The sequence below is a fragment of the Hylobates moloch genome, unplaced genomic scaffold (assembly GCF_009828535.3).
Source record: "Hylobates moloch isolate HMO894 unplaced genomic scaffold, HMol_V3 SCAFFOLD_9, whole genome shotgun sequence".
NCBI lineage: Eukaryota > Metazoa > Chordata > Mammalia > Primates > Hylobatidae > Hylobates > Hylobates moloch.
Window position 1 is genome coordinate 105,483,987 of NW_026652284.1, and position 14,264 is coordinate 105,498,250.

Here is a 14,264-nt window from a genome sequence, read left to right on the forward strand (position 1 = left end):
GAGCCGTAATTCCAGTGCTGTGTGCAGAATGCCTTATAATTAAATCCACTGGATTTAAGGATTAGCCCTTTTCTTACTTAAGCTCACTTGCATCATTTTCCCCAAAGGACAAGCACTTCTCTAATGGAAATTTTCTCTTTCCTTTCTTCTGTAGCATCCCTCACTGCTGGTTTTCTTCTTTAGTTTTTCAGAGTTCCTTTTGCATGTCTCTTCTTTTTCTTCCCATGCCCTCATTTTAAATATTTCTAGCTTCGTACTAGGTAACTTCACTTCAAAGTCTTACAGTTTCAGTGATTTCTGCTGCTTTCCTCAAGACAATAGCATTTGACTAGTTGTCCACATTAAATATCTTGGAGGCATCATTACTCTCTTGTCTTCCTCTCACAACAAGAGTTGGTGATTCTGCTTCAAAAACAGCATCCCAGTTGCCAGCCCCTCTGCCATTAGTTAACATATGGCAGCAACTGCCCTCTCCCTCCCTGTCGGTTGTGTGTCCTCCAGGCATTAATGATAGTAATCATTTTTTTTTTTAACTCTTATTATCACTTTACCCCTTGAAATCTGTAGTGTCTTTCTTGCTGCCTGTTGGGTCAGGTCTCAGTTCTATAACCTGGCTTCCAGGGCTGTTGACCTTCTGCTCCTGATCCACTCTTCTGGTCTACTCTCATTTTAGCTACAGTGCTTAGCACATAGAGAACACTCACTGAATACTGGATGAGTAAGCGGGTGATACAGAAAAATCTGACCTTTTGTTGTCAAAGGGCAGAGTTAAATTTTTATCATGTAAGTATGGTACCTATTATTTACTTCTCAGTAACTTCTCTCATTTTTAAATTATAATGATATAAACATTAATCCAGTGTATTGTGTTTCTCTGAAATTCATATGTTGAAGTCCTAACCCCTAGTAGGACCTCAGAATTTGACTGTATTTGGAAATCAGGTCTTTAAACAAGTCATTAAGTTGGCTGGGCACGGTGGCTCACGCCTGTAATCCCAGCACTTTGGGAGGCCGAGGCGGGCGGATCACGAGGTCAGGAGATCAAGACCACAGTGAAACCCCGTCTCTACTAAAAATACAAAAAAAATTAGCCAGGCGTGGTGGCGGGCGCCTGTAGTCCCAGCTACTCGGAGGCTGAGGCAGGAGAATGGCGTGAACCCGGGAGGCGGAGCTTGCAGTGAGCCGAGAGTGCGCCACTGCACTCCAGCCTGGGCGACAGAGCGAGACTCCGTCTCAAAAAAAAAAGACCATCCTGACTAACACGGTGAATCCCTGTCTTTACTAAAAATACAAAAAATTAGCCGGGCGTGGTGGTGGGCATGGTGGTGGGTGCCTGTAGTCCCAGCTACTCAGGAGGCTGAGGCAGGAGAATGGCATGAACCCGGGAGGCAGAGCTTGCAGTGAGCCGAGATCGTGCCACTGCACTCCAGCCTGGGCAACAGAGCGAGACTCCGTCTCAAAAAAAAAAAAAAAAGACCATCCTGACTAACACGGTGAATCCCCGTCTTTACTAAAAATACAAAAAATTAGCCGGGCGTGGTGGTGGGCATGGTGGTGGGTGCCTGTAGTCCCAGCTACTTAGGAGGCTGAGGCAGGAGAATGGCGTGAACCTGGGAGGCGGAGCTTGCAGTGAGCCGAGATTGTGCCACTGCACTCCAGCCTGGGCAACAGAGTGAGACTCTGCCTCAAAAAAAAAATAAAATAAAATAAGTCATTAAGTTAAAATGAGGTCAGTAAGTGAGCCTTAATCCAATATGACTGATGTCCTTAAGAGGAAATTTGGACACAGACCTGTGTAGAGGGAAGACCATGTGATGCCACAGGACCCAGCCCTGCTGATGCCTTGATCTTGGACCTCTCAATTCCAGAACTGTGACAAAATAAATTTCTGTTGTTTAAGCCACCTAATCTGTGGTACTTTGCTATTGCAGCCCTAGTAAATTAATATACCTAGTATCTTTTAATTCACTGAGATTCTAAGTCCTGTATCTGGGGAGACTTTATTATTGGGAAAAAGATGGACCTAATAATCTAGTAGATCCTCTCCACCTCAAATTTCTTTGAGGTATTTGAAATTTGACCAAGGAAGTTAAAGGTTACAGTAAACTGTGATCGCACCACTGTACTCCCCAGCCTGGGTGACAGAGCCCAACCCTGTCTCTTTAATTAAAAAAAAAAAAAAAAAAATTATCCTGGGAAAAGAGGGGCATCTTTATCTTTTTCATACTACATGATCAGCCGCTCAATTTTTTTTCTTTTCATTAATGTTTCTCTTAGATATTCAAACAAAGCAAGAAACCATTAAAAAATAGTGCCCATTTATTTTATTGATTTAAAGAGATAATGAGTTGAATGTTTTTAAATTTCATTTTGATAGCTAGAGTACAGTCAGTTCTCTTTGCAATGGATGGCCATGCAGACTCAAACTTTCAGAGAAGACATTTACAGCAGTGAATTTATGTGCTTTACAGCAGTTTTCTAAAGGTTCTGGTTATGGGGGGAAAAACACAGTGAATCACTAAAAATTTGGTTTATTCAGCTTTTCCTAGTCATATTTCAGGTTGTTGTTGTCAGACCTCGAAATGCCTCTCCCCTCCGTCCTCACTGCCCCCACTCCCTACTCAGTCTTCACCTCCTCAGCAATGGTTGTAGTGGAACTGTGGGAATTAAGTAGGTTGACTGTGTTAGAGACGTTGTTGGAAAACAACATTCAGATTTTACTTATCATCTGCTTAGATCATCCCAGATTACATAATAATTTCAGACTGATTACACCTTGACAAGGCTCACCTGAATGCCTTCCTATAATGTTACCATTAACATCTTGGGTGGATGTGAATCCATTTTATTTTATAAATCCAGAAAGAGAGCCTATAATCCTTTTCTAAGAACCAGCAATTTATTTTCTAGGTCTGCCCTCAATTCTTCATGGTACAATTTTGAACTTCTTGCATTTTGTTCTATTATGTAGAGGTAGAGGATAGCTAGTTACCGTGTATAATAGCTCTTATTCTTGAGATATAAGGCACTATTAAATTGCCTTTCTATCTTCTCTTTTCCAAATTGAGCTTTATTGGTTCCTTAGCTGTACAGTACTTCTGTTAAATCCTTAATTACATATAACACTTGTCATTAAAGCCTCTCCATGTTTTCTAAAACTCTCTTTAATGGTGAATCCAGCACTTGGGGGTTAGCAATACAAGAAGACAGTTCCTACACTAAAATATAAATTTTAGACATTTTGGTTTCATGCTTAATTCTCATTTTCTATTTAGTAATCAAAATGCATAGCAATTAAGCAAAAGAAGATTATGTTTTTTCTCTGTGACAAAAGTTAAAGCAGATACTTTGCAGATAATCTTTTGAATTCATATGCATTGATAACTCAGATTCAGAGAAATTAGAAATATATGCCACTGACTAGAACCAATATCAAGAATTTTCTGTATCTAACTTGTAGTCTTAGCATTACCTCTGACTAGTTGGATGTAGAAGATAAGTCATTTGACTTCTTTCTGAATCATTTTATTTATTTGTGAAACTGAGGGGAGGAGACCAAGATTAGATTATCTCTAAGCTGTCTTCCAGCCTAGAAACTGTACTGTATACTAATAATAATGGCAGCTAATGAATTGTGGCTTTTAGTGGGTAGGTATATTTGGAGCTAATAAGATTAACTTATTTGAAAGACACGTTGAGTACTACCTACTGTGTGCTGGGCACTGGTAATACCGTGATAAATCAGACATCTTTCAAGGAGTTTATACTTTATTAGGGGAAAGAGGCATAAAAATAAGCAATTGAATATTCCTGGAGTGGTGGTAGAAGTCTGTCTAAAGTGTATGGGGCACAATAGAGAGTTTGGTGAGTTTTGCTTGGCAGCAGGAGCATCAGGAAAGGGCCAGTGATGAAAGGGAGCAATTATGAAGGCCTGATGGAGAGCAGCTGCGGCAAAGTGATGAGGCAGCAGCTTGACTATAGTGGCTAAAGCTGGAGGATGAGAAAGTGGAAAGAGTGGCTCCTTTTTTCCCCCAAGGAGGTGGAACATGAACAGAAAATAACTAGGGTCAGGGAGCTGGGATTATAAGAGGTTGTTTGTTTTAAAAAAAATGGGTGTGAAGAGCCTGTGTAAAGGTTCTTGAGAAAAGAGCCCGTTGAGAGGAAAGTTTGTTGTGAAAGAGATGAAGATGTGATTAAGAACAGGGTTGAGAATGGATAGAGAGATAGATGGATAGATATGTGATAACACACACAGAGCAGAATGTTAATTGTGGCATCTAGGAAGGAGATGAATGAGTGTTCATAATATACTTCCATCAACCTGTCTGCATATTTGAAAGTTTATAATATTGGGAAATAATTTTATAATATTGGGGATGGAGGAGAACATGGGTTGAGAATTTAGCCTTGAACAGAACCAGGGGGCACTTATTCCTTGGCATGGCAGGACATTATGGAAGGTCAAGGCTAAAGCCCCAGCCACTTTTGTAAAGTAGAAGTGACTCTTACCTGCTAGGGTGGAGGGCCAAAAAAAAAAAAAAAAATGTTGAGCATACAGGATGGAATAACCACTGGTGAGTGTGAGAGAGGACTGAGCAGACTTGGGTGGTGATGCTCAGGTCTGGTGAAGTTGCCACATTTGTGATTTTCCCTGGTAGTTATCAGAAGACAACAAGTTAGTAGGATCACTGAAGGGCCACTAGCTTACGGAAGCCAAAATAGAATGAGTAGTTGGCATGAATGAGTCCCTTCAGTATTTGCCAGCAGTCTGTCCTAGAACATGTCCCAACCTCTCTGGTGCTTTGTTCAAGAGATTGTTTTCAACCTCACTATCTTTTGCTTTGAATTATCTGAGATAAAAACAATGTTGTAAAACTTTGTTAACACTATTATTGTTAACATTTAACTCAAGTAATTTTGTTGTCTCCCTTAGGTAAAAGAAGAACGTCCAGAAAAAATACCAGATTTAAAATTATTGGTAGAGAAGAAATTTTTGGCTTTACAGAACAAGAATTCTGATGCAGACTTTCAAAATAATGAAAAATTTGTACAGTTTAAACAACAGCTGAAAGAACTAAAGAAGCAATGTAAGTCAACATGCTTTACTTTGGTTCGGCTTTTTGGAATTAGGGAACTGACTTGATGAACAGCCCCAGTTAACTGATTTTATAAAGTTTGCTTATCTGCTTGGCTTGATCCTCTTTCTAAGTTGCTTTCTATTGTTGTTGCAGTTCTGTATTTTGTCTAATTTTTGGTTCAAATCAGCCTGCCCATTTCTGAAAGCCAACAGTTTCCACAAAGTGCTCAGAAAATTTCCCAGCAGCTAGTTATGTGTATTGTCCCATTGCTGGGGAGGGGAATTGGGAAAACAAAATAAAAGTGAAAACTGTTTTTTTTAAATAACAATGATATTGTTCAAATTTTAAACTGCTCTGCCATGCTTTAAAATAACCATACTTTGATTCTGGTTTTGCCACTTTGGAGTAATATTAGCTATGTTTTCTCAGAAGACCACTTTATCTTCTCAACTATAGACCAAAATCTCCTTGATCCATTTTAGCATTGTGGTAGTATAAATTCCATGTGGTTTTTAAAGTTGTTGCCTTCTTAATAAACTATTACATTCAGGTTTTTTAGTGGACATAATTTTGACCTAAGAATTGGAGCAGGCAATGTAATTTTTTATACCAAAAAAAATTTTTAGACAGTATTTACCAGAAATAATATATCTTGTCTGCACAGTAAAGTATATATGCCCTTTCTTTTCCCATTCTTCCATGTGGTCCACATACCAATTTTATATAAATTGATTTTTTCACATTAGCATCTATTTAGTCCTATAGTCTTTGCTTCTTTTAGGATTGAGACGCTTGTATTTCTTAAAGAAGTGAATAGTGAAGCAAATAACCTTTGCTAACTTTAGTCTCCCAACACCTTCATTTACACACACATGGAGCAGGAGTGTTGTATGATATGAGACATAAATTTGCCTCATGTCCTTATATGTGCTTAATGTAGGGATTTGTATTTTGAAATAGGCTTTCTTTTAAATATAAGCATTTTCTTTAAATTGATGCTGAGATCTCAAAAAATGACTGAGGAAGCTGCTTCACTTTTGTCTATTTTACAAATAACTTAAGTTACACAATTTGGAATGTTTTGCAATCATGATGAGACTTTTGTTTTTACTGTAGATTTAACCAGCAAGCCTTTTCCCCATATTTTAAGTTTATGTTTTGTTCTTTGTTTAACATCACAGCTCCCAACATTCTTCTAATGTATTTTTCACTCTTCCCTCAAATGATTAATAATTTCCCAAAGAGATAATAATTTGCCAGTGGTTTTCTGATCTTAAAGATGCTAGTGAATTAATTGTATAGCCATGAGAATTAGACATTATTCCCCTTAAATATATATAGGCCATATAGTCTTTATCTTTTATCCATGATATTTATTACTCAGTGGTGTGTGTGTGTGTGTGTGTATGTATAGTATCTGGCACATGGACCTGTGATTACCAGCCTGAGGCCAACAAATCCCCTCAGTTGGGATGTAGAGATTAAACAAAGCTTTTAAAAGCTCACATTATATGACCTCGAGGTTGTTTACCTGGTCATCTCATGGTAATTAGAAACTCTGATTGGCAGCTTTCAATTTCTTCATTAAAAACCTAAATAAACTGATTGTTATAGGCATTTTTTCCAAAGGCGTTCTCAGTGAAAAGACCGAGAACTATTCTGTTTGGTGCTTAGTGAAAATATTTTGAACTAATGTATGTACCAGTTATTAACATTTCTTTATTAAATGCAATAGTTTTTTGTCAAATAAATAGCAATTTTTCAATCTTGAAAAAAAGATGCTAATGAATTTCAGTTTTGGCGTTGGTCTAAGTAGCTAAATTTATTTTATTTGACTATTTGGAGCCAGTACTCATAAATTGTGGCAGACTTAGCATCCAATCACAATTCCTGAGTTTTAAGTAATTTTATAATACAAGTTGAAGGACAAATATTCAAAAATATAAATTGTTTCTTCTTTTGTTATTGTTTACAAAGTTATTATTCCACAAGGTAAAGGATGAAGACTTTTGGAATCATATACTCATGGAGAAACACTTTCTAACTAAGAACATATAATTCAAAAAAATGATAAATATTGAAATTGTGGCTATTACTTCTTAAATCTCTCTAAAATGGGGTTGGAAAAAGAAAGAAAATGTTTCCTCAGGCCACCAGTACACATTATTTGGATAGACAGTCAAACCTTATGTATATTTATATTGAAAGAAATACTTCCTTACATAAAGTTTCCCTGTATATTATAACACTGGAATTAAAATAACTTTCCCCTAAAATAATTAAAATAAAAAATTCCCCTAGAATTTTATTTTTAAAAGTTTTTAAATTTCAAATGACAGAATAAGCAAAATATTAGTACTTTTAAAAAATACTCTATAAGCTCTGTATACCTTACTTGCAAAATGTAATTTTAGTGCAGTATTATTAGTATAATACTTGTATTATACTAATACAAGTTTATACAAGTATAAACTTGTACCATGTCTAGTGGATTTTCTTTCTTTAAATTTAACACTGCTGTGAGGGTTCTAATTAGGATCAGGCTCCCACAATATTTGTGAGGTCAAAGGTACACTATTATATGTAAATGAGCTAATGATTCTGTTTTGAGATATGTTCTGGTGGCAAGGAATTGCAATAATAATTTTTTTGTTTTTAAAGATTCGAAAATAGAGGCCAGAGAGAGAAACTTGCTTCTAGATGCCTGTTTTGACAGAGTAAAGGCTGAAGTGCTTTTATGGTCTACATAGATCCAAAGATTTCTTTTATGAAAATAACCACCATGTCTTCACTAACTTTATTATGTAAGAACATAAATACATGGGATTACATTTGACCAAATCAGGATCTAATCAGAGAAATGCCAGGAATCTTTTAGGTGGGGAGAGGCCAAGATAGAGCTTGCAATGAAGTTGTCTCCCAGGTGGTTTTGTCTGAAGGGCAGTGCACCAGCTGTAAGTTAATCTATCTGTGGCTCAGCAGCTGTCCTCAAAGTTTTTGGTCTTATGCTCCCATTATATTTTTAATTTTTTTTTTTTTTTTTTTGAGACAGGGTCTCGCTTTGTTACCCAGGCTGGAGTGCAGTGGTGCAGTCCTGGCTCACTTCAACCTCCGCCTCCCAGGTTCAAGTGATTCTCCTGCCTCAGCCTCCCAAGTAGCTGGGATTATACGTGCACGCCACCACACCCAGCTAATTTTTGTATTTTTAGTAGAGATGGGGTTTTGCCATGTTGGCCAGGCCAGTCTTGAACTCCTGACCTCAGGGGATCCACCCGCCTCAGCCTCCCAAAATGTTGAGATTACAGGCGTGAGCCACTGCACCTGGTCACATTCTTAAAATTTACTGAGAGCCCCCAGAGAGCTTTTGTTTATTGGTTATATCAACTGACATTTATCATATTAGAAATCAAAACTGAAGAACTCTAAAAATATTAACATATGAAAAATAAGCCTATTACATGTTAATATAAACAGTATTTGATATGGGATACCACTTAACATTTTATAAACATAAAGGAAAAATTATTGAGAAGAGTGGCATTCTTTTACATTTTTGTCAATCTCTTCAATTTTTGGCTTATTTAAATAGAAGGTAACTAGCTCCTCATATTTGCATCTACATTTGATCTATTTTGTTGACGTACACAAAGAAAACTTTGTCTCACACATTGGTAATTGAACTTGCTGAAAAGATCTTGCAGACTACCAGAAGTTCTCACTTTGACAACTCTAGATCTAGGCCTGGAGTCAGTAAACTCTGGGCCGTGGACCAAATTCAGCCTGCCTCCTGATTTTCTATGGCCTGCAAGCTAACAATGGTTTTTATATTTTTTAATTGTTGGAGAAAAAAATCAAAGAAGGAGTAATATTTGGTGACTTGTGAAAATTATACGAAAATTCTATTTCAGTGTCCATAAAAGGTTTCATGGGAACATAGTCATACTCACCTGTTAATGAGTTTTCTGTGGGTACTGTCACACTGTCATGGCCGGGTTGAGTGAGTGCGTCACAGATCATCTGGTTAGCAAAACTTATCGTATTTATTATCTGGCTTTTTACAGTAAATGTTTACTGACCCTTGATCTAAATTATATTCAGAAATAACAGCAGTTTTTATTTTTTTTAATTTTATATTTTTTTCCCTCAATACCATCCATTTGTCTCAGGTACATTCAGAACACTTTGAGGATTCACTGTGTATGAATTACTACAGTTGAGGCTCTGAAATAAATAAAAAGCAAAAAGCAGGAATCTGTACGTGCAGAAGACAGTGTATACAAACATGATATAAAATGAGAACCATTAATAACAAATATCAACTCAAAAGCAAACATCAGAAACAAATGTTATACAATGTGGGACCTAAGTGAGGAGAGTCAAAACAGGAATGCCATGCCAGTCAACTCATATGGGGCTCTCTGGAGCAATAGGTACAGAAAGATTTTGAGGCTGGGTTCAGCTCCAGTAGGAAAGAATGTGCTAAAAGATAACAGTGGGAAAGGAGAGGGCAGTACAGATGTCTAGTATTTACCATCCCCAGAATACAAACCTAAGAGATATACTACACTCATTTAGAGATACTGTTATTCTAAAGATAATATATTTCAGTTACACACAATGATTTTCCTAATAGTTATGTCTTACAGATATTACTAGGCATTAGATGAAACATCTTTGAACAAAGAATTTTATCCTTTAGATACGCAGTGTCCTGTATGTTAGAAATAATTACGTCTGCCTCAGCTTACATCTCAGGGTCATTACCAAGATTAAATGAGATACTGACTCTGCTAGCTCTAAAAGCTTTAGATTTAAGTTATTGAGGAAGAGCTAGTACAGCATAATGGAAAGAATGTGGCTTAGCAGACGGAAGACTTGGATTTGAGTCACTTAATAGCAGCCTACTCTCCCTTCAGATACCACCTATCTTAGATACTTCTAATTCTTGGAGTCACAGAATCAAGATTGATCGAAGATAACTTCTACACTTCTAGACAAGATGAACTAGGATAGTGATGGTGGTGATAACTGAGTTACGGAACAATTTCGCAGAGCAGAATTTCTTAAACAATAATCATATTCTCACTAACCCAAGTTGTGAAATGAAACAATATGATTTGGTTTAAGGCAGACATAACCAGACTTTCTTGGGTGAAATAATTTTAATTTAGCTAGACAATATGGATAATTTTCTCTTCTCCTTGCCTTAAACTGCCTTCAATATTACAGCTCATGGTTTCTTGCAATTTTAACATCAGGAGAACTTAATTAGAATGTGTGAACTCCTCTGTATAGACACTTCTCAAGTCATCAAGCAATCTTCCTGGCATCTTTTATTCATTTACCTGTTACGTGACTATCAGGCCCTGTAGATTTTAGTGTACATCAGCAAAGGCAGAAATTGAGGGCAGTTGACAAAGCCCTTATGTTTTGAAAGTTTCTAAGATTGAGATTTAGAAACTTTCAAAACATAAGGGCTTTGCTTTATGTTCAAAAATAGAATTGAATGTGAATCTGAAATTTTAAGTGTTAATTTAATATGCAGTATAATTTTGTTAGTACATTTAAATGCTAAGCTTAAAGGAGAACGTATCATATTATCTTTTAATGAAAAAATGCTTATCTGAAAAGGTTCACCACAAATTTAGACAGTATATTTAGGTCACTGTTATATATAGAATATATGGTATGGAGATAATTGCAGCTATGAGTGAAGCTTATAAATCATTTTGAATGACAATGATATTTGTATCAGACATATAGAGACATAGGAATTCACACTGTAATCTAGCAATTAATATGGATTCATTTTAAGCACACCCAATCTAGATCTCAAAACTGATAAAAGGAGGGAGTGGCCATTCACTTTACAAAAGGATTCTCTCAAGGATACTATCAAGTGTTCTCAGAACATTAGAACACCTTCGTTTTACTATTTTTAGTTGGTGGCTTTTCCGTCTCCTTCAGCATCTACTCAAAACCACAGTGTAGTTGCACAAGGGTAGGGATTTTTATGTTTTGCTTACTGCTGTATTCCTTGAACTCCAGCATGCGGCCTAGGTACAGTGTAGTATTACCATAGCACAGGTTCTTGATGGTCACAACAATCTTCCAGAAAACCATCATGTCCTTGAGAGCTTCTGTGCTACTGAAAGGGGACACCTGTCACTCCTGCCAGCCTATTGTTGCTGTGAGTGGGTGTGGACCCACTGTTGCCAGATCTTCAGGTTGTTTTAGAAAACTCAGAAATCTGAGTTACTAGATTTTTCTGTTTTTCAGTTACTAGATTTTTAAAACACTGTTCGAACAAAACTGTTAGTTTGTAACCTTTGGCTTCACCTTCTCGTAATATAATTTTTTTAGTGCCTTATTAGACACTTTAATGAGAGACGGCAGCCATTTAATTTACTGTTAATTTGTGATGTCTTCAGAAGAGTCAATGGTTTTGCTTCCAGGATACTGTGAACTAAGGCCAAAATGTGCAGTTTGCTTCATTTGGGAATGTGTATTGTAGAAACCTGTTGGGTTCTATTGAAAAAGCAGATGATAGGGGGCCAGGTATGGGAGCCCCCTCATCCAGATGCAGGTGAACAGCGTGGTTCTAGAGAAGACTAGTGATTGGAAAGGTTATGTGTGAGTTTTGAAACTTGGAAGAAGACAGATGAGAAGTAAACCAAGGTAGTGCCAAGAGGGAAAATATTTGACTTTTCCTAGAAATACATTGAGTGCATTTAAACTGGGCAAAGTATGGACCAAGTTGCCTTCATCCTGATACTATTCAACTTAGAAATTTTTTACTTTGTCATAAGATATAACTGTTGTTAGAAACAGATAATCAGTGTTGCGAAGAAAAGTCAGCACAGAGACAAAGGACCTCTCAGCAAGGCAATCTTTACTTTCTGCAGAAAGGGTGCTCCACGCAGATGGAACAATGGCAAGAGCACACCTGAACAAAGGAACGGCAGACATGTTTATCCCTTATGCATTTGGGTCATCCTTACTGCTCTGTCCTGCATCCATTGGCTGGAGCTCAACCTCACAATCTTAAACTGATACTCGATTTGCTAATAGCCTAAAACTTTCCTAAATAGGTAAGTGCAAGGAAGAACAAAGAAGGAGAGGAAGTTGCTTATGAAAGGTTTAAGGCTAAGACTTGCCTGGGCCTGTCCAGACATGCCTGAGTAAGCCAAAGCAACTAACTGGGCTAAAGTGTAAGAACTAATAGTTGATAGGAGGCTTTAGAGTAAGGAACTATTATTCCTAGAACAGATTTATTCAACTGATCAGATAAGCTGCCTAGAAAAAGAGGGTCAGAACCTAGTTAAGGCAGTCTGGTGATAAAAATCCTTTTCCTCTCAATACATCATCAGTAAGGAAGAGAATAAATAGAGGACAAAAATTAGCATTTATAGGGTTGAGATCTAAAATCAGTAGAAAAGGTTAAAAATTTGTATTGTCTTTGAAAATTCCTTAAAATGCTCAACAAAAGTAAATAAATAATTTTGTGTATATAACCCTTTACAATGATATGTTGGCACAAACATATAGTATATACAGCAGTACACATTTTTTAATATCACAGAATATGGCTTAAGTCACTTAAGTGTGACTGCTTAGAACATTCAAACAAATTGATGAAGTTTGCTGGCTCTTCTATGGTTTTACCGTCTCTGTGCCTCTCAGCAGGTCTTCATTTTTTCCTTAAAAATGTTGATGAAGCCATTGCCATTAACTTGCTGAATAACTGTCGGGAAGTGCTAAAAATCTTAAATGTCACAACCAAGATGGACTTTTTCAGGCTGGATTGCATCTTGAGAGCTTATGTTCATTGAGTGAAATTTCTGCCCTATACAAATGTTGTATTCTTTGAGTATTTGCCTCTCTCCTCTTTCCTTCTCTCTGAGTCAGCATTTGTCTGACTGTCTTTTTTGTTTGTCTCTTTCTTCCCTGTTGCTTTCTTTGTCTCACACTCCATAAGTTTTCTCTTTTCCGTAAATCTTAATTTACATCATTGCAACTGAAGAGTGTTATCCCCATCTTCATGATGAAGCAGCCTCAGAGAGGTAAAGTGATGTGCCCAAGAACAACAAAGCTAGTGAACAGTAGAACCAGAAGACAGACAATGCCAAGGATGAAGAGAAAACATTGGAGAGAAGTGTAGCTACTCTCCCTCTTCTCTTTTGTAAAGCTGTTACTTTTTAGGAATGTTTACATTTTAAAGCAGATTTGGGGGACCAAATAAATAATTAAGTTAAGAAAAAGATTAATTCAAATTAAAGGATTGATTCCATAGTGGTGGAGTTTTAATCAGGTCATTAAGCTGTCCAGGAGTTATTTTGTAGTGAGAAATTAACTTTTTCTACATGTCCTTTATATTGTACAATAAAAGCACTCATCTACTCTGCATTCATCTTAGGTTTGCCCTATTCCTATTGGATGATAGTTATAATACAGGTCATAGGCACGCTTTGTATAATGCCTAGCACCTAAAGTACTCAGTGAGTGCTGGTTGAATTAATGATTAACAGCCGACATTGTTTGCGTGCTTACCTATGCTCAGGCTATTGTACTTGCAGACTTTATGTACATTATTATGATTATTTTTTGAGATGGAGTTTCACTCTTGTTGCCCAAGCTGGAGTGCAGTGGCATGATCTCGGCTCACTGCAACCTCTACCTCCCAGGTTCAAGTGATTCTCCTGCCTCAGCCTCCCGAGTAGCTGGGATTACAGGCACCCACCATGCCACCTAGCTAATTTTTTGTATTTTTAGTAGAGACGGGTTTCACCATGTTGTCCAGGCTGGTCTTGAACTCCTGGCCTCAGGTGATCCACCCGCCTCAGCCTCCCAAAGTGCTGGGATTACAGGTGTGAGCCACCACGCCCAGCCATTATGGGCATTATTTCTTTCTTTCAGCTCTATTAGATGGCTGTATCCATTTTATAGATGAGAAAATAAACAAAGAGATGTAATATAACTTGCCTAAAATCCTGATGCTGAAATTCATACCCAGGTTTAGGTGACACCAAAGCCCATGTTCTTTCCTACGTACCACACCAATTCTTGAGAACACTTTTGTGTGTTTTTTCTTTCTCTCAATTCAAGCATATCGTTCATTTCTTGGAAAAAAAAATTGACCTTTAATAGGACTCTTGAAGAGTGAATCATCTCTTTGGATCTTCCAGA

General features: G+C 37.2%; 1 protein-coding gene across 8 annotated transcripts in view; it reads left to right on the forward strand.

Moving 5' to 3' along the window:
• NSMCE2 (NSE2 (MMS21) homolog, SMC5-SMC6 complex SUMO ligase) overlaps positions 1 to 14,264 on the forward strand; it is a 289,761-nt gene that overhangs the window by 86,557 nt on the left and 188,940 nt on the right. For 6 of the 8 annotated variants that reach the window (XM_032760411.2, XM_032760414.2, XM_032760412.2 and 3 more), the window contains one exon: positions 4,934 to 5,087. In XM_032760411.2, the coding sequence (XP_032616302.2) occupies positions 4,934 to 5,087 (154 nt within the window). Of the gene's footprint in view, positions 1 to 4,933; positions 5,088 to 7,739; positions 8,100 to 14,264 lie in introns of those variants that run through there. The other 2 variants (XR_009214851.1, XM_058444044.1) reach the window with 2 other exon arrangements.